Source organism: Thermobia domestica, chromosome 1 (genome assembly GCF_964235325.1).
Source record: "Thermobia domestica chromosome 1, izTheDome1.hap1.1, whole genome shotgun sequence".
Lineage (NCBI taxonomy): Eukaryota > Metazoa > Arthropoda > Insecta > Zygentoma > Lepismatidae > Thermobia > Thermobia domestica.
Window position 1 is genome coordinate 321,882,894 of NC_137454.1, and position 22,341 is coordinate 321,905,234.

Sequence of the window (22,341 nt, forward strand, 5' to 3'; positions counted from 1 at the left end):
CTCTCATTCAGAAAAACACAAATTTTCAAAAAAAAAAAAAAAAAAAAAAAAAAAAAAAAAAAAAAAAAAAAATCTGGCAAAAACGGGTTAAACTCTGTAAATCGTCAGAGTGGTTGGGCATTTTGCCTAGTGCTTCATCTTTCAAATTCGTATACTTATTGATATTACGAAAATGACTGTATTCTGTCTGCAAAGTTACCGTTACTTATGTGATGATTCTTTTAATACTTGGTGAATTTAGTGACTTCTCATTAACGCCGTCTGCATAAGCTGTAATTATTGTATCGAGTGATAATCGTAGCATTTGGAAACTGGTAGATAAAAAATGAGAATGTTTCACATTTTCTTTATTTACAAGATGTAAGAGAACGATATAGAATGATTTTTCTGAATCCTCTTTGGATATACTCAATATTGTTACGAGCTCGGAACGACTAGCATATAAAACATTGATGTAAAAATGGAGTCCATGTGTATTTGATCGATGATACAGAATCATTTCAGTTCCCAATTCTATCATAGTTCGCCATTCCACCGTTACCTCATGACCCCAACTACCAAATAAATAATAAATGTTCAGTTAAATTTTTAATTACGCTATGAGGTGGCTACTTATCTCACCAATACACATTAATATGGTAGTGTTTTAAAATACACCCTCCATTCCAAAAGAAACCGAACTTTTGAAAACAAATAGTACCACTAGTGCCATCTGTTGTAATATTTTACCGGTAGATGGCGTAGTCCCTCATTGACAACTGGTATAAATGTCATGACATTTGGATGCACGGCAACAAAGTTATTGCGTTTCAACTGTCAGTGTGTTGTGTACATCGGTCGGAAAATGAGTTTCAAACAACGAGCTGCAATTGAGTTTTGTGTTAAACTGGGTAAAACTTTTAGTGAAACGCACCAAATGCTACAAAATGCATATGGTGATGAGTGTCTATCCCGTACGCAAGTTTACGAGTGGTTCAGGCGATTCAAATCGGGTAGAGAGACGCTGGATGATGACGAAAGATCAGGCCGTCTCAGAACCGGATTATCGGAAGAAAACATCGAAAAAGTGCGTGAATTCATCAAACATAACAAAAAATCGGAACCGCATTTTGACCGAAGTTTTGGGCCTTAAGAAGGTTAATTCGCGGTTTGTACCACACAAAGTCACCGAAGGACAAAAAGTTGATCGAATTGCGCATTGTAAAGACATCGTTAAAAGTGCTCGGCAGGATCGAAACTTCTTGAAATCGATTGTAACTGGTGACGAGACGTGGTGTTTTGAATATGAGCCCGAAACAAAGCGGCAAAGTGCTGAATGGAGAGCGCCGGATGAAGGAACACCCAAAAAAAAGTCGCTTGGTGAAGTCAAAAGTTAAGGTGATGCTGATTTGTTTTTACGATTCAAAAGGAATTATCCATAAAGAATTTGTTCAGCCCGGCCAGACAGTCACTGGAGAGTTTTACTTGGGCGTCATGAAGCGTTTGCTGGTAAGAATTCGTCGTATTCGGCCCGAATATCGCGAAATCGGCAGTTGGACTCTTTTGGACGATAATGCACCATCACATCGTTCGCGACTTGTAACTGAATTTTTGGTCAAAAATCACATTATTCGGTTGCATCATCCGCCCTATTCACCAGATCTCGCTCCGTGCGATTTCTATTTGTTCCCGAAACTGCATTTGGCGATGAAAGGAGAGTGGCACGCATCGATTGATGCCATTGAGAAGGCGACGACCGCCGTCCTAAAGACCATTCCAATAAAGGACATGGAGAAGTCGTTTGACAACTTGTTGGAGCGTGGAAAAATGTGTATCGATGCAGAAGGGGAATATATTGATTAATAAAAATGATTTGTTCCAAAATGTACATTGCTTTTTTGTTTTTTTAAAACGTTCGGTTTCTTTTGGAATGGAGGGTGTATGTAGTGCTGTGAAAATTTTAATTCTGTAGACATAGTTAAATACATTCTATACGTCCTCGTGCGGAGATTGATGATAGTAAGAGGAACATTAAAATTCAGGTTTATTAGACTGTGTGCGCGAGCGTGATGGGGAGGAAACTTCGTGGAAGCTTATCTGAAATTAAGCATAATGGGAATTAAGAGTTTGGATTTAACATTTCATTATATGTGTCGAATGAATGAAGTTTTTCTGGAAAATCTAGTACTGTAAACTACAGCTACGTTAATGGAGCTGTACCGATGGAAACTCCATAGGCATTTCCAGGGTGTAATTTATTCCATAAGGAAATCGATTATTAATTAGTTTACGTTGTGAACAAGTCTTACATCAGTGATACCATTTGAGTTGTTTTAAAGAAAATTAAGAAGCATTTCACGAAATGCACATTCTAATATGGATAATTCTAAAGGAAATGGTTGGTTGACTTGTAGTTTAATGTCTCTTTTAGCATTGAGACTGTATAAAGTGCAGATCTGCAGCTTAATGTGGGATCTGACACACGAACTCCCACAGGAATCGAGTTCTAGTCTCCAGCGCCAGGCCTCCCTACTAACCATATAGCCACATGGGAAATAATTTTTAAGAAGAGTTCCGCGATTTACTTACCACGTTTTAACAGTTCATAATAGTACTTGAACAATTAAATCTGCCTGTTACGTAACATTTTATTCTCTCGTATTACTATCATTCTTTGTGTTGAAACTAGCTGAATCCATGCGTTATGAATGCAGGTTCGTCGCCGCAGAAACTAATCTTTTCATTGGATCCTATTCTTGCGAATACTACCAGGAGTGTTTTAATCATATCTCAAAAATCTGGTTTTATTAGGATCTTGCAGTGAGACACAATGTGTTAGTACGTCCACCGTTACTCGCACCATGACTTGAACGGATGCGGATTTTTAATTATTTTTTTTAACAATAGATAGCTAGAGCGATTACATTGGCAGAGTTTGGTAGTGGAGTTAGTCCGTTAACATATTAATGGATAACGGAGACTTTAATGGTGGCCATCTATATTCCATATATGAAACGGAATTTTTGAATATTTTTTGTAATAAATAGATAGTGTAATTACCTCGATCAAGTTTATTGATGGAGCCAGTATGTTAACATCTTAACGAGTAACACTAACTCTGTCTTATGTATGGAAATAACTCGCGTGATCCTCTTTATTGTCTTTATTAGAGTTTATTTTCTTCCCATTTTATTTAACCCCGAAATTTTTTCAGTTACAACGCATGCATCTCACGATTATTGCGTAAGGAAGTATTAGGTTGTTCTTCTCTTAGAACCTTTGATTTAACTAGTACACACCTACTCTTCAGTTTTTTCTTGTGAATATACTTAATTTTAAGCTGCAGAAGTAGTGGCTAACGCATTATTTTCCGCATTATCAATGATACAACTAACAAGTTCAAAATACATTGTGGCGCGTAAATCTTGGACTTCAACAAAACTGTGGACTCGCTATGAGCAGTCCTTTGATTTGCTACTTCAGTTCCCGTGACTCATTTTGAAATCCAAATTTAGCTTCTGCAGAACGAAGCGGGGGAAACAAAATCTGTTTTATAACCGTTGAAACTGTAAGGAATATAGTAAAAAGGACGGCCAAAAAGTATACAGGAAACCTAGAGCAGATATATTCATGTTACAAGTTACCACTTCAATCTCAAATGAAAAGCCAAAATATATAAGAATTTTGTCAATAGATTGTCCCAACACCAGAGAACGCAGACAGACATAGATTGAGATTTTACGAATAGTACAAATTGGATGTCGGGACATATTCAGACGCAAATAAATTAAATACATGTACAAAATTCAGATTAATAAGAAAATAGTCAAGCAACGTTTGTCCCTTCACTTGATATATACTGTATATGTGAAATTGAATATTGGTATTTAAGCCACATGCGAGGTTATAGAAAAGCCTCTGCATGATTGACTTTAACGTTGAAGTAATGAATGGTAAAAAGGCATAAGTAATTCTAAAATTGATAGTATTAGAGTATTATATAAATCAAAAACACAAATAGAAATAGGAAGATGTATATATTAGAATCAAAGATAATAGAGACAACAATCAAATTTGAGCCAATCTAACTTCAACAAAATTGGTACAACTTTATTGCGATGTTTTCTTGTAAATACAGAACAGCTGCATAATTTTTAAAAGATTTCAGTAAATACTCTTGTTTAAGAAAAAAATAGCGATTTTGAGACACTTTTGTCAGGTAATATGCCATTCTTGGCGAAAACTCAGAAGCATTGCGCTCAAACGAAATCCTGATTTGTAGCTAACTGATTTGACTTGTACACAATAAATTCTCCATTGTGTACAAAATACGTAATTTATAAGTTATCCAATTAACTCTTTTGCAATTATCTTTAAAAAAATAGTTATAGATTTTACGTCATGGATCTCTAGTATTGAAGTCATAGAAGGCGAATTGGAAACAAATTTTGAATTATGAGTAAAAATGCAAAAGATAGTAAAGAAACGTAGCATGTTCTTGTTTCATGTTCTAAATTTTGATGTTCAGTGTAACACTACTGCTGTGTTGAAATTTAAAAATGTATCTCAAGAGAGTGTCTTATATGCGCAGATGTTGAGTAAGAAGCATTACGTAATTTGTAATGTGATTTTTCCCATTAAAATAATCCGAATTCGACTTATTTCTTTGTAACACCAGTAATAGTCAAAAGTAAAGGCGACCTTAGTGAAATAATTGTTGTTTTTCTTTCAGGTACGATAGGCCATGTAGCGCATGGAAAATCTACTGTGGTAAAGGCCATATCTGGTGTGCAAACTGTCCGATTCAAGAACGAATTAGAAAGGAATATTACCATTAAGCTAGGTAAGTAGTTTCGTGTATTTTTGATAATTGGATAAACGCATGTCTGTACATATGTTGCATGTTGAAGTAATAGGATGGCACAGATCACTTGTATATATTGACGCCGAATGGAAAAACTGTAAGTTGATTACCATTAATACTTAAAGGCTTGGGTGCAGCAGAGGGTGTCCGGTGGTTTTCCTAGAAAGTAGTGTTACGACTGTTGAGGATGTAGTCTTGAATTGTAGGAATGGTGTATCTTAAAGCATACATTCTACAAAAAGGAACATTTTGATCTCTTCGTTTCCGGGAAGTATTATTACCGGTCCCATTATGATGGCAGGTTTTTCGATCTTGCGGTCTCATTACAATAGTTAATTATTTTTCTTTTTCAACAAATCGCTGTTACACTTAGTTGTTCAGTTATCGTGTGACATGTTATGAATCACTGACTACCAACATTACATAGAAAAGTTCATTTCATAAATTTCATTCTTAGGGACAGCTCATGCAATCATTGTCCGTGAATTTCTTTTATAACAATTTATTTGTACAGTATATACGAGTTCTCAAGTTATCTTCGTGTGTCAGACACAGTGACACTGTGTCTGTCACAATTATTATTTGCAACTGCGAATATTTTAGTTACAACATGAGTACATAGAAATGCCTGATTAATCAAAACACCAGATAAATTACGAGGTCCTCTGACTTTGAGTGTATTTCCAAACATTACTTGATAACAGCAATCGATACTTTCTTGCTGTTGATATTTTCTCGATGTATATCTTTATGTAAATTGTCTTGGAAACTGTGGAGGGTTTATATTTGGATCTTAATGTATATTTAGAATGTTAAATCCAGAGTTACGTCCAATTTGTGTGCCGTTGTTTTGACTTCTGTTTTAATACCGTATTTTACGGACCATAAGACTCACCTTGATTTTTAAGCATTTTTTTAAAATACCGTAACATTTTTACCATTTTATTGTTGGCGGAGCGGGAGGAAGACGGGTTAGCAACCATGTGAATCTCCGCAACTCATGTTCGTCACATCGGTGCACTGTAGCTGCCAGTTGAATCCAGTGTTGCCAGATAGAGACAAGTTTCCCGCAGCATCAAATATATGGCCATTTTTAAGACTGTTGGGAATTTTAAATTAAACACTGGACATTTTTATATTAATTTCGAGTATAAGACGCACCTGAATTTTGGAGGCAATTTTTCGAAGAAAAAATTGTCTTAAAGTCTGTAAAATACGGTATATTTACATTTGACTCGCTTGTTCATAGAAGGCGTAAGAATTGTAATATTTCATATTGTAATTGGGTGTTATTTGACAATGTAAAACTTGAATGTATTTCTAGTCTTAATATTAGAGCAAAATTTATAAATCATATTATTGTTGTGTAACTAACTGAATAATTTTTTGTTAAAGTGAGTTAAAGAAGCAAGAAATCATTACGATTTTGTGATTCCTGTTTTCATACATTCTCTTCAAACCTGAAGTTTAGTGGAATTGTCCAGCAGTTGTGTATAAACTTATTTTCTGAAATATTAAAAATGGTATCAATTGTGTTGATTGGTTGAATATAACTTTTGTGTGTAATCTCAACTTTACAAATCCAGTTGCTTTGTCATCTGATTCGTACGCAGAGGTCAAATATAAGGTGGATTCTAAAATTTGAGGGAGCGGAAAAGATGATGGATCTATATATAAGCCGAAGAAAGAGAAGAAAATACTAGTAATCATTTACTGGCGAATTGAGGGAAATACACATAACTAGGCCATATTACTAGACTATTCTGCACGATCGTTCATACTAATGAGTAATCAGTAGATATACTTCATTAGAAATGAGTATCGGTATAAGCTTATAAAGCAATAAATACAATCTGAATGGTAAAATCTAAATATGTTATCAAGAATACCAACAGTTTCAACAATGCTATCGATGCATTTTTATTATTTCAAAATGAGAAATTATTACATTTTAACAGCTTACAGTACGACAAAATGTCATGATTTTTGTTAAGGTCGCGAACATCATAATAAGTCTGCTGCTTATATTCGTACCAATTCCGAATAAAATTGAAAGTTTGTGGTAAACTTGTACTTATCCTCTAGATCAGTGGTGGCCAATTTATAATGAACCACGGGACAGAAGAAGAGTAAACATACAATGGTGGAAATTTAAGAACATATTATGACTTTAGTATTAGAACAAAAACATTAGTACACAATAGAATAACAAACATTGCTTTTAACAGGAATAATGGGCTTCGTCACAATTTTTTACAGGTTTGAATCAGAAATTTGAATTTTTATTTGCGTGCAGTCATATGGCCATCACCACCCTAGGTAATTTCTCAGGAAGGAAATAAATATTTAAACCGCGTGGAAGTGATACTTCAGAGTACGCAACTGACTCATGCTGCAATTTTAAAAATAGTAAAAAATCGTACGTAATGCGTCTAATCCTTTTGTGTTCCCATAACAATTTTAGATTCTCTTCTATTTTTTCCCGATCGGCTAACCTTCGTACTTGTAGATTTTTGCATCCCTTCTCTACATATTCAGGGTTTCTACAGACCTGGAAAGTCAGGGATACCTTTGGTCAGGCGAGCATGTAGGTACACAGATAAATTTACCACGGTTTTGACAGCACTAGAAGAAAAACGAGATTGATGTTTTTTTTTCAAGTTTCCTTTCTGTACCAAGTGATTAAAATAAAATATGCTTTATTTAATTTCATGGTTCCGTGAAAAGTGGCTTTTCTATTAACAAATCAATTTAAGTAGAGAACACACATAAACAAACATAGTGTGTCAACGACTTGTGCATGATAGTCATGAAGCAGGTGGAATTAGTCATAGAAAAATGTTAAACAAATAGAAAACTGAGTTAAAACGGCTTGGAAAGAAGAGTGTCAGACGAAAAGCAGATTCCATGCAGTTAGACATTAAAAAGAACTACGAAAGAAAATGAAACCTAAGTAAAATTTCATTATGTGAGAGTTTCATAGTTACATGAAAGTAGTGCAAGAAGTTAAAAAGGTTCTCACCGAACTGGAAACCTGTAAAAGTCAGGGAATTTTTATGTACGGAGTTTTACTTCTCAGAACCCGTTTTTCTTTTTGCCTTACTCGGATAATTGGTAGGCGATATTTTATAAAAATGTTAGTTTTGCAAAACTTCCTTTCTACATACTTTATATGTATATATGCACACACACAATAAATGGGGAATTCTCTGGTCGGGAAAAATACTTGCTTTTTTTTTTTTTTAACATAGGGGTAGTTGAGGAGTGGGGACAGGCACGTTTTTAAAATTGGTGAAAAACAAAAAATGAAAACAGTTCCTCCTAATTTGAAGACTGTTGATATAGTGCCATTGATCTGGTAGAGTGGTTTTAACTAATATGAAGAGCATGCGATCAACTTTCGTAGATCTTTCAGCGTTTGGCTATCCTGAGATCATTGTCACAGAATTACCTGGGAAAACATTTTACGGTTAAGAAGAGATGATAAGGTACCCATAAAAATTGAATGTACTGTGTTATGTGTGTCGGTATACGTACAATTGAGGTGTCCCCACGTACCCGCATTTTTGTACAGTGGGGTAAATGGGGACAAATTTTATAGCTGTAGGGTAAGTAGAGACACGGACACAGATCCAGGTATTTCCGATATTACATCTGAAGATGATAAAGACAACACAGTGCCTGGCTTAGAGCACGGGGAAGAAAATGAGTATTATGCAGCTGATTATGGGAAAAAACTGGTATATTGGCAGTCATAAAATCAGTTAGCAAAAATGTATATGAAATGAAATTCCTTGAACGAATTAGGATGCAGTTTCGTTTTCCACCTCGATATGCTATTCTCTATAGCCCTGTTAAGTTTCACAGTGTGATGCCTATCGTAATTAAGTCTTCTATTGTAGCTGATTCATAAGTACTATCGTTTCTTTAAGGCAAAACTGTAGGCTACAAATTTAGTTCATGCAGTCAGTTTTGTGTAGATCCTATTTGTATCATGTAAAGTACATTTTTATTAGATGCCTTGCAATGCTCAGTAAGTCATCACTTTTTAAGGCAGCGACCTATAAATCTACATAGGCTTCAGAGTGTAGCCTACATTTATTCTTATTTATCCATTTTTAGAACTGTTAGGCACCAGTACATTTGTTAGTATTCAGTATTTGATTGTCATAGTCCAAAGACGTACCTCATCAGGAGCTTTTTTAATGTACTAGACTAAAGCTTATTTTGTTTGTCTCCGCTTTCCCGTACCAAATACCAAGCCTCAGGGCAAACTGTAATCACATATTTTTCATTATTTCAATGTTTCTGGGATAAGTAAATGATGTCCAGCAAATATTTTTAATATCGGAATTTTCTGAATAAAACAAAACCTATTTTTGAAATATTGACATCACTTGTTTTTTCTTACATTCGCCACAGTACCATTATCAAAATGTTGTATCTCTGGCTAGAATTGTAGCAGAAATATGAAACTTGGACCTATTAGCAGTAGATAACAGGTATTTTCCCACTTTTCCTTCTTTATTGCCCGTGTTAACATATATATATATATATTGTGGAACAAGTATTCACATTGCTTCAAAATGGACCGTACACTTATGAAGTGTTCAAACCAAAGTTAATATGACCATACTTTCAGTTTAATAATCCGAAATCCATTACAGGTACAGTAGTAAAAAGTAACATGTCCCCACTTACCCCAACTACTATGCAGACCTGGAAAAGTCAGGGAATTCGTGCTCGCCAAATGAGTGGGAGGGAACCCTGAAGTAGTATTTATAATTTTAGGTGCTAGTAATTTTTGTTAGTAGTTTGTATCAGTCGAGATGTTAATATAGAACTGAACTTTGTTGTGAATTACGTGTGGTTAGTATACGTGGATCACGTGTACTGTTATTGACCACGGAGCAGGTAGAATTAAAATAAATTGGAACAAGAATATTGTATTAAAATATAATATAAACATTTCAAGGAAGGTTTATATATTTCTTACTTTGTAACTAAACATTAAATTGTAATTAACAAAAAATTGGCTACTTACCAATGAATCCTCCCTTGGAAAATCTAAATATTTTTCAGACGTTTTGAAACTGTCAGCTGGTTCGGTCCTCAGTAGCAAGGAGAAAATGATTAAAACGGAAAGGAGATAAAAGGTGTAAAACAAGGAATACATAGCACCAAATGATTAAATAAAGCGTAAAGAGTGGATGATCACATTATTAGTTTGTGATCATCCAAAAGATCTTAATGTCGAAATACAGTTTTTATATATATTCTAAAAAAAATTACAAGTTATGTACTTTACAAAAGTTGTTTAATCAAACGCGTAGATCGGTGCAAGTCTCAAAATCAGCTACTTCCAAAGATGCAAAAATTTGGATAGGGATTCCTTATTTTCCCCAATTATCGACAAAAATTCATCGTATTCTTAAAAGCATAACATATTTGCTTCAAGTATCCTCCCTAGAAGTCTACAAAAACATCTCTCATGTTATTTCGTTGATCCAGTAAATAAGTCAGGCATTTACCACATTTTCAATGCGAATGTGACTCCTCATATATAGGCCAAACGAAACGCAATATTAACATTCGAATTAAGGAATATATTGAGACAATCAAAAGTCAAAAGAAGAGGGCATGTCGGGATTGGCGCTTCATTAAAAAACAACGTACACATAGTTTAAAACAGGTTAATGTAATAGGGTCAGCAAGAACAAAGAAACAGCGGGAGATTAAAGAAGCATTCTTTATTCATAAATATAAACCGGCTGTGAATCTGGATACTGGCAACATTGATAGAATTTGGTTACCTACCTATGATGCATATTTTGAGTCTGGCAGTAGTGACGTAACATAGACACCATGCTATCTGCTATCTTCGATTCAGTTCACTCCTTTTGCACTTCGCTGTGCTCGTCACATTTCAGGATCTACTCTTTGTTACATTTATTCATTTAGTGGTATGTATTCTTTGTTTTACACCTTTTATCTCCTTTCCGTTTTAATTCTTTTCACCTTGCCACTGAGGACGGAACCAGCTGAGAGTTCCGAAACGTCTGAAAAATATTTAGGCTTTCCCAGGGAGGATTCATTTTTTGTTAATGTAAATCATCCTCGCATGCGTCCATATGATTGTAATTAAATTGTGATATTAAAAAATAATGTGAACAAATAGAATATAAAGGCTAGGTGTGATCGGCTCTAAGGGGAGAAAGAAGAGGAGAAAAAATCATAGAAAATTTATATTAAAGTCATGGATATTAAAACTAAGCCTGATATTGGTGTTCTTACTTATGTTATTAATTTTTGGGTACTGGTTTATTAGAATTAAAAATCTTGAAAATGATTGAATTTCGACACAGATAACTTACATAATGTGATAGCTAATCGATGTTTTTTTTTTTAATAAAAAAGTAATAGTTTACTGAACAAAATTACACCATTAGAAACTCCTAAAAAAACAGACTTTAATTACAAAAGATAGGTTGGAAGTATAATCTGTAATTAGTAATTTACAAATTTGCACCACTTAGTATGTATGCCTCGCTATTTTGAGCATATGATCTGGTAATTTTGAAGCTATACACATTCCTATTTTAGATGTTAGTTGTAACCACTGCAGCATCATGTTGGTCTTGCAACCAAGAGAATTGGGATTTTAATAAAACATTCTGGATTTTGCTGTAAGGACCTAGCCTTCAAACTTAGTTCAGAAAAATGTTCTAAAGTTAAAATCTCTTTATAGATATCAAATTATTGGACAGTGAGAAAATATTGCACTGGAGAGAGAATTTAAAGGAATAACAAATGTTGCAGTTGGTAGTAATCATGTGAAACGTAGTTTGAACTGAAAATTACAGTCTGCCAATATTGATTGAAAGAATTTTTTTGATCCATGGAGTAAATCAGAAATACTTGACGGTCTCTTGAGATGTAAACGAAATATTGTATTTAGTAAATACGATAATAGGAGATTGTATACTTTAAGTAACTCATGCAATTACTAACGTGCTCGAGGATGTATAATAGAATGTGGAACTTTTAAAAGAATTTTTGCTTTAGATATTAATTTTCTCTGTGTTTATTAAGTACTTGTTTAAAGCTGTATGTATTTGCGTCGACTGAGGTTCCAGTCGTGGAGACAACACATTATTATGGAAGAAGTGGATAATTTAAATCAAGAAGTGTATGGCTATTGCAGGAACAGCAGTAGTATATGCTTACGGTTTAACTTATGATTAGTTGATTTTTTGTAGTATGTGCACGTTGTGAATATCCAGCGTGTTGATGCAGGACTTGAATATGAAGTGAATATGAGTTCCGTTTAACAGGATTGATGTACACATGACAGCTTATTCCCAGGTATTGGAAGTATTGTAGCCTACGTTCAACACAGAAATTGAAGGTTTTACACCATCAGATGTGATGCATTACAATGTTTCTAGATTTTTAAATAGCACTGTTAAATGTTATAACCCAGTTCTATGGGAGGACCATAAAAGCATGTGGCTAGGCTATTGCTGTTATATACGTGCGTAGAGACCTGCCACAAGTTAAGCTAGTAACCAATTTTCTGAGGTGAAAATTTTGTAAGTGTCACTATGGTGGTATGAAGTTCTGTTGCAAATACACATCAAAATTAACAAGAAACGTCTTAGCATACTAGTAATATTAATACTGTTTCTATGTAACTTTAATGAGTTGTAGATGGAACTTAAATATTCACTTAGAGTACGTAGTCGGTAGTAATTATCATTCGTTTTAAGCTAATTAATTAAAGGGTTGTTAAAATATTACATGCAATTGGTTGATTGAGGTTCAATGGAGACGTTCAATCACGCAAATTTAATTTTCTAGTGCATGAGAAAATAAGTGAGATATAACTGATTTTGGATGTGAGTGTAAATCATGGTTAAAAGAGTAATTCAAATGTATACTAATTTGTCAACTATTCGTATGATTCATTCATCTTTTAAGTGAAAATCCGTGCATACTAATTTGTTGCCTTTAAGTAACGTGAAATAATGTTGATTGGGAGTAACTGCTGGACACCCTGATTCAAAGATAATGTCTGACAGTGTAGTTGCCTTTAGCAATAACGACAGTTAATATTACTGTGAATTAATCTTAGAATAGAAATTACTATAAAACGCTGCATGAATCTTAGTCAGTCGACGGTTATATAATTAGATCAGGTTACTTTTCAACATTTACTTTCTAATATAAAATATGATTGAAAGAAAGACAGTAAAAAGAAAGAAGTCACGAATATTATTTGCAATCTTTCATTCCACTTATAATCGAGTACATCATACACTTTGTCTCAGATCTTGTTGAATCTCTGTACGATTACCTTGTAAACCTTTTGTAGAGATAAGTGATGATATGAGTTATTTTATCCATCTACCTTAATTTTGAAGATCAAACTTTCTCAATTTTTCCCACTTCGGAAACATTGTATAGAAGACTTTTTTAAATAATAATTTTAACCAAGCAATTATTATTTTTTTTAAGAAATGAAAAATAAGGTCCGGGACTTTTTAAAAATGTACTTTAAATTTAGATAATAAGGCAATTAAGATTTCAGAAAAGAATGTGAACTTCAAATGTACCTTATTCGAATAGAGCGAAGTTGTATTTTTATACTACAATACTATTACTTGTAAAGATATTGGTTTATTATATTACATTTTCAGCGTAAGGAACAAGTGTGATATACTGCAGAGTGGTCCAAAAGTGTGAAAACATCCTAATAAGTGGTAAACATTACAAAATATAAGAGTGCAGGTGGGGAATAAGTATAGGAAGAGAGTTTGAGGACATAACAGCTAGGTCCGCCATCTTGTATTTCACGTAATTGTCTTAAATGGAAACTATAGTATATGATATGTCATTGTAATAGCAAATTTTCGTAGAAATTGGATGACTCTAATTTTTGCTTTAGCGCTAACTATTACGAAGTTATTACTGTTTCTTTATTGTGCTCCCAACAAAAGAAGTTAATCATGAAAAGGACCATCGTTGTTATAGGATGTGTTTTTAGTGTTCCCATTCCGGTTGATTGTCGGATGCATTCTGAGTTCCCATTCACGAAGTCGGCTGTAATGTTGAAACATACATCCACAATTCTCGTTCCGTAAGATACTGAACATTCCTAATTTTCACCATATACACAAGACTTCACATGGTTCCATAGGTAGTCCAGTGGTCAGGTCAGGGGAAGGAAGTGGCTGAGTCTACTTGTTCGCATTCCCAAAGGGTTAAAATAGACACGTGTTTCACTTTATATATATATATATATATATATATATATATATATATATATATATATATATATATATATATATATATATTTCCCTATAAAGGAGGCAAAAAAAGTGGGAAGATGAAAGGTTGGGTTTAAAGTTGTTATAACTGGATGATCATATCTGAAAATCCACTTCGTTCCCTTCCACAGCACCTTGCAGACCAATCCACACATTAGGAGACTGCTGATAGTTACTCACAGTCACATATACTGTAAGGGGGTGGGACGCCATCGTGCTGGAAAACTTAAGAAATGACCCATAATCCGACAGAAGTGTGATTGCGAAATGTCGTCGTCTAATATACGCAACACACACTCCACACTCCAGACCATACCATACCGGAATACCTGCAGATGCATCAGCCCAATGCGGATTACTATCCGACCAGTACCGCACGTACTGTACTACGCGTTCTTTTCTTGAAACTTTTAATGAATGATTCCACGTCACAGTTGCCTCGTCTGTCACCGTGCGTATTCTTACCAGTCTTGGGTCGATCTGCCTCAGATCTAGTTTTTATTTATTTATTTTTATTTATTTATTTATTTATTTATTAAGCACTTTGAATACAATACATTATTGATGGGAGTCCTTTGCGGTATGACAGTTAAAATCGTTTGCATTCACCGTGGTGCTCCGTTTTTCAGAGATCAGCACAATCTGAAAGTACTCTGCATTCTTCAAGACCATCTTCTGCTAGTAAGTCACCTGCAACGATATAAAGAAAATCTTTCAGTTTAACGTCTCACGATTATGCTAAGGGAGACTATAATTAAAGTGAAAAATGGAAGAATTGGTGGAATGAGAAAATGGGAGGAAACGGGAATACCCCGAGAAAATCCACGGACATGATGCTGTCCACCACAAACTTACTTGACTGGGGATCGAACCAGGGATCTCAGACCAGAGTTACGCGTTCTACCACTGAGACACCGTGTTCCCAATAAAAACAGTCATAACTTTGTAATGGTTAGCGCCAGAGCAATAAAAAATTTGATACTAAGATGCAGGGATGAAAAAAAAAAAAAAAAAAAAAAAAGGTTCTGACCAGCTTTTGAACCTGTTCAGGCACCAAGAACCCATGCTAAAGATAGGAACCTGTTCGGAGCGTTTTCACAAGAACCCATCCCTGCTAAATGACGTATCACATGCTATGGCCTCCATTTAAGACAATTGCGTAGAATTGAAGATGGCGGATGCTGTCAAATATTTTCTTCCATTCCTGCTCCCCACCTACATTGTTACTTCGGTTATATTTGGCAGTGCTTACCACTTATTAGGGTGTTTTCACACTTTTAGATCACTTTGTATTAAAACAGCTTTGTAGATAAGTGGTTCTAAACCTTATTCCCTGGCGTCCACTTTGTGTACCCTATATACTTCATGTCTCCCTCCTCCGGCTTCTTGCCACTTATTGGTTTGAACCCTTCTGTGATTTCATGCGGAGCATTGAATTTTCAAATCTTCAATAAAAACAATTCCCACCAATCTCTGTATATAATAGTAGTTCTGACTGACTGGAAGAGGAGGAAAGAATTGTGGCAATTACCTTGAAATGCACATATCTCGGAATCTCTGGATGTTAGAGACATTGTTTTTGGTATATGGACTTCTCATTTAAAATAATTATACATGTCTTTTAGCGTTTTTTTTTTTAAATATATATTTGAACTAGAAGGGTAGAAATGGCGGTGAAAAGGAAAAGGGATAAGAATTACAATTTTTATACGATGTCCATATCTCTGAATCTCTTAGGATAGAAACATGAAATTCGGTATTTGGACATCTCGTTTAAAGTAGTTAGTCAGGTGTTTTACCGTTTTTTTAATATATATCTGCCCTAGAAAAGAACAATTGTTGCAATTGGATGACCATATGTCGAAATTTGCTAAGGTTAAAGACATGAAATTTAATATTTAATATTTCATTTAAAGTAATTAAAGACGTGTTTCAGTGTTTTCGATATTTTTTCTAGAAGGGATGAAAACAGAGAGAGAGAAAAAAAAAAAATAGTGCGGGTTGCAGTTGTTAAAATAAGATTGCCGTATCTCGAAATCCCTGAATGATAGAGACATGAAGATTGGTGTTAGGCTTTCAATTTAAAATAATTAAAGACGTTTTACCGTTTTCTGATGTTTCCTTTAGAATGGGAGAAAAAGACGAAGATGAAAGGGTGGGAGTTGTAAATTTTAAAATATTAGGACCGTATCTCGAAATACCTTAAGAGTAGAAACATGTAATTAAAAGACATGTTTCAATGGTTTTTATTGTTTCCCGTAAAACTAAAGAAAAAAAGAATGGGTGTTGCAGTTATAAGATGACTACCGGTATATCTCGAAATTATTTGAGATTTTGAGGTAGGGATATGAGATAAGCAAACAATTTGTGACGTAAGGTGCAATTAAGGAAGGATATTTTCAAAATTCGGCGAGGAAAGGTAAGTTTTGGATGTGGCAGTTATTACAATAAAATGTCCATATTTCCGAATCTCTAAAGGGTAGAAACATGAAAGGGCCTATCCGGTTTGGCGTAAGGACCAGACTGTCACGTGATCAGGTAAAAGTCACGTTGCGTGCTACATCGATGCGTTGCGTCTAGAGATTCCAAATTCAGATGTGGGATATTTCAAGCACATAACCTTCCGCGTGGGGAGCCTTGGGTAATTCGCAGTTGACATTTTGATAATGTTCTATCTATATTTACTTTACGTACTATACATCGTTTTTAAATTCATTATGTCCTTGCAATAAGCTTTCAATTAGCCATTTCCTTCGTATAGTTTTTGAGATATGTGGACGACTTCATTTTTTTAATTGATTTTCCATTGACGAATGTTTCGTGTTTTTTTTAACTACTATTGTCGCATCCATTTTAGGACAATTTACTTTTGGAATATAGGATCTTCATAGTGTCTTCTACATTTGAGCTGAATTTCAGCTTTCACCCCCAAAGTCTGTTCACATCATTGCAACTAAATAGTTCCTTTGATATATTCACTTCCCATTTAACACTAAGATAGTGTGGCATATATACACAGTCAACCTTCTGTTGATGGTAGGTGTAGTATATAAACACATTTCGCAGAGAGAACAAGTATGGTTTATAAGCCTCAGTGGCGTTTGTCACTCAATACCCAATTACAAGCTTTAGATGTCTTTTAGTGAGTTTACTTATTCGCGTTCCCAAAGGGTTAAAATAGACACGTGTTTCACTTTTTTTTTTTTTTTTTTTTTTGATATTTCCCTTAGAAAGGAGGCAATAAATGCGGGAAGATGAAAGGGTGGGTTTAAAGTTGTTATAACTGGATGATCATATCTGAAAATCCTTTAAGTTTGTAGACATGAATTTTGGGATTCACTTTTTATTTACAATAAAGACTTTTTCAGCATTTTTCTTTTTAATATTCTCCCTATAAAGGAAGAACAAAGGTGGGAGTTTAATAATTGTTGTAATAAGATGACCATATCTCGAAATCCTTTAACATTTGAGATATGTTAGGGGAATGAGAAATGTGAGGCCGCAGGGCAAACAGTTACGGGGCCTAAAGAGAGGGCCGAATTGAGCTAGCCGAGGGCTAGTTTGTTTATTTTCATCAAAACTTCTACATATTATTGTAGTGCATTATTATTTTTTACGAACTTAATTCTTAAAAGAAACTACTGCTTTTACTCAGTAGTTTGTGTTTTATTATGGTAGTTAATTACGAATATAGTTGGTCTATTAGTAGCTTGCACCTCCAGGTTGGGAACCACCATCCTTTATCACATTTTATGGTAAAAGTAACTTTTCCCTGGTTGTTTCTACAGGGTATTGCGTTTTGTTTTCATCGAAAAGAAAGAAAAGAAAAAAAATCCTGATTAGATTTTCCATCCCCAGTTTCTCAAATACTTTTTATAACTGTTTATTCGTAAGTATTGAATCTTTGGGTGAGTTGTAATAACACTTCGTTATTTGGCCTTTATTAACCTCCATTTAAAAACAAACATACTTGCGGCCTTCCGGTTTCATTTTTTCTGTGGCAAGAAATATATAGTTCTTGAAAGATATAGTTCCTCCTTTTGGTATATTGTAATACATCTTTTGAGTGAAAATGGACCCAGAATTTTAGTGCCCAACTTGAAGAAAAGTCCATTTTGTAGTTAATATTTGGAAACTAGGTAGTTTTCATGTATATTGTTCATTTCCTAATGAGTGCAGAAAATAATTTAAAAATTGAATTAGACTTGTCACTACTATAAAGGTAACCAAGAAAGTTCTGACGCTTTTTCACCCACCATTTTCGAGCTTCGAAATGTCACCTAAGACGTACTTGGAAGATCAAATATAGTCCTTATCTGCATCAACGACCTTCTGCCAATGTTCTGGAAGGCCAATGACTCCATCGCGGTAGGACTTGGTGGGCCGTGAAGCGAAGAAGTTATCAAGTGCATTTTGCACTTCTAGGGATTTGAACTGGCATCCTCTAAGGTGATTGTACAAGGAATGGAACAGGTGATAATCGGACGGTATAATGTCCGGAGAGTATAACGGATGCAATAGTGTTTCCCATCCAAGGTGTAGAATGGTGTCCTGGGTCATCATATCCACGTGGGGCTTAGCGTTGTCCTGTAAAAGGAGGACCCCATTGTGATTCGGAAGTGTTGGCTCAAGGATTTTGAGTTTTTCTTGAACTTAGCTCAACAGCTGACGGTACAGTTTCATTGATGCTCTGACCAGCTGGTAGCAGTCCCCGATGTACGATGCCGTAAGCAGTCCACCAAACACACAGGATGGCCTTCTTCTGGTGCAGTGCTGTTTCGGTTGTTTTGGAACCGGTTCATGGAATGCTAACCAATGATGACGGCGCCGTGGAGTTTATTACAGGACCCACTTCTCATCACATGTCAACACCCTGTCTAGAAATGGCTCCTTCCTCAGACGAGACAGCAAAGAAACACAGGTGTCTGCTCGCGTTGCGTTCTGGCCCAGTCAAATCATGTGGGACCCATCGACCTAACTTGTAGTGCTTCGCAAGTTGATGGAGGTGATGCCGAATGGTTGCTCCACTCACGCTGAATTGTAGTCCTAGTTCCTCACATTTCTGGCCACTATTAGCCTCGATTGCTGCCTGAAGATCTTCATTCGGCACGTGGGGAGTGTTTCGTCACCGTCCTTAAACTTGTTAAACCACTGCTACACTGTCCGCGTAGTCACGACACCCTCACCAAAGGCCTGGCATATCTTCCGTCCCGCTGCAGCGGGGTTTGACCCTAATTTGAACTCCTACAGCATACACGCGCTTTTAACGCTGTGTGGAGGTCCCATGTTTACTCTGTCCTTATGCAAGTTCTCGGTGTAACTGAACTGCCACAACCAGGTAGTACGTTGGCTATACCCACACCAACAACTGACCTTCGCCTTATCTCCATTCGCATTCAACTCATGGTGTGAGGGCCAGTGGGACACAGACCTCCACAAAAAGCGACAGAACATCCTTGGTTACCTTTGTATATATTGCAAGGCGTGATTTATAGAATATTTTTTCCCGTATGTAGTTATCCGAGTTTCAAGTAATTTTTTTCTGGCTTCGGCAAATCTTCATATAATGAAATAGTCACTAACACTAGGAAGAAACAAGGTCCAAGATATTAAAAATCATTTTGAGCTTCGATGTATGTAAATGGAGTTAATGTTTGAGTCTTCAGTAACGTGTCTGAATGGATTGTTGTTGTTGTTGACAACTTGCCGTATTGAAGTTTCCTTTTATAATACGATCCAGTAGTTGCAGCTTTTGTGATCCTACCGTCTTTCAGAATACGATTTCTTCTCAGTCTTCACGCACTCTCCCTTTCTAAAATTATTTTCAGTATTGTTTCTCTCCCATTTTTGCGAACGCTTCCTCCAAATATTTTTTTATATTATTATTAATACCAAAGGCTTGTAGCCTGTTTTCATGAATCTTTCGTAATGTCTTTCTGTCGTGTATACTATATGTCATTATGACACTGTCCATTATCTGTTTCCAGGATTGAAGAGAATCGTAAATATTTAGAAAGAAATGTTTTATTAAAATTCTCTATTTCCTGTGTACCACTTCTGGGTTTCTACTTAGGTTAGTATCTAAAGTTTCAGATTGTTTTCAGAGAACGGAGTACAATCTGAGGAAGTCACTAACAAGTCACTACCCTCTCAACTGATTTTGTCGGATCGTGTCTTTAGTGCATGTGATCCTGGATTCGATTCCCGGGGTGGGGGCATTGCAATTTGAACGTATTACTAGAGGCACGCGTTTTTCGCAATGCGCGATAAAACGAAATGCGTCAGAATTAAGTAGTTTTCAGTTTCTTGACGTATTATGATATTCTATATGTATTTTCATTGGTTTCCGTTCCGCGATAAAACGCGAAGTTGGCAGTTTTGAGCAAAATTTCTAACGATTCGCAAAATAACGCGAAATTTTAAAAATGCGTTTTCATTAATTAAAACGCCAGTTTTCCGCTGACAACAGTAGAACATGGCATGTACGGTGCATTTTGAGTGATTCGGACACGGCTATAGAGGACATGTTGTGCGTTAGATATGACCATCGCAAACTTTCCTACTTACAGTATATTTACTTACTGATTTTCCTTCAGCTTGAATAAAGAAATATAATTTTCTGTAAGTGAAATATTCAGTGTATTTTGTTTTTAGGTAATTACTGGTTTATTTCTGTAGTGATTATGAATAAAAGGAACAGCTGTAAAAAATGTCAGGGAAAATCTTTTCCACTAGAGCGACAAAATACGTAACTTTATTTGGAAAATGCGACAAAAAGCGAAATTGAAAAACGAAACGCGAAAGTTTCCAATTCTTTGTGCGAAAAACTCGTGCCTGTACGTATTACAGTGGTTCGGGTTTAACTGTGGATCCATGTTTCATATAGCCTCTGTGCTAAAAAGGGACGCTAAAAAATAAGAACTAATGTTGTTATTGTTTCTGTAACTTGTGATTCCGTGGAACTTAGAAAAGATGATAGTGCGGGATATAATTTAAAATTATTTTTTCTCTTTGTCCATATTTTTGACTTTTTAATCGTCATTAAATTGAGTTTTCTAAAAAAATCAATCACAAGAATAGATATTATGTCGTACGACGATCGATGAAACTATTTTCACTAAAACTTAGCGTAGCTGTTAGCTTTGAACCTAGTACTGATATGAAATATTAATGTTGTGCAGACCATTGGCTCCCGAGTTAATATGCTGTCTTATTTGGAATTCACACTTATATATATATTCAACTTAAATTTGATTAACAAGAAGAACAGAAATACATGGAGGAACATGTTAACATTAATTGAGCCATAAGAAAATGACTGACTGAGACGGTTGATGAATTGTTGTAAGGCCTGTGTGTAATTATAATAATGGTTTGCTAAAGTTGATGAACAATTTTCTTTTCATGGTGGGCTTTTAAGCGTCATGGCCCTTCTTAGTCACTACCCTGCTTAGCTTTCTGATACTTAATTTCACGGTTTCCATCTTATATCTGTCGTTGATCATGAGGCGCTAGGACATTGAATCGTTTGTCTATTTATCATCATTATTATTATTATTTCATTCTTTATACAAAGTACTTCCTTCCTTAAACTGCTGCTAATCTTTTACTCATGGTGTGTAGTTTCCGGATTTATACCAATCATATTGTGCGATATTAGGATTCTGTGGTATTTTGAATAGTTGTAATAGAAGGAAAAAGATGCAGCTTTTTCACATCATTATTGCAGTAAAGATTATGTGAAATTTCGGAACGGATTGATTTGATTTCACATAACTGTTCTTCATTTATTGCACACTAAGAATTCTAGCTTTAAATATTGGTGTTTGTTTACTTTTATTGGATAAAGTAGATAAACATTTGTTTATCTACAGAATGATTAATTCTATTATAGAATGATTTATAGGGCTATAATGTACCATGCTTTTTCTTTTACTAGTCAGTGACCGTGTAGATATTTAATTTCAAGAGCAAAGAACAAATTAAAATATATCATAGTTCATTTTGATTCTTCAGAAAGGAAATAATAGATAGTCGTGAAGGTACACCGTATAATCGAGCGCGGCTGTGTGGTTGTTGCCCGTCATGGCATTTTTCTGGTGGTGAATTTCGTGGTTTAAAATTGGTCTTGCTTAAGAGCAAAAATCAACCACGGGTGAAAGAAATATA

At 35.1% G+C, this 22,341-nt stretch overlaps 1 protein-coding gene across 2 annotated transcripts in view; it reads left to right on the top strand.

Moving 5' to 3' along the window:
* Positions 1 to 22,341, top strand: part of LOC145662865 (eukaryotic translation initiation factor 2 subunit 3, Y-linked) — a 132,709-nt gene that overhangs the window by 22,365 nt on the left and 88,003 nt on the right. For both annotated transcript variants that reach the window (XM_081728809.1, XM_081728820.1), the window contains exon 3: positions 4,712 to 4,822. In XM_081728809.1, coding sequence (XP_081584935.1) covers positions 4,712 to 4,822 — 111 coding nt within the window. The remainder of the gene's footprint in view (positions 1 to 4,711; positions 4,823 to 22,341) is intronic.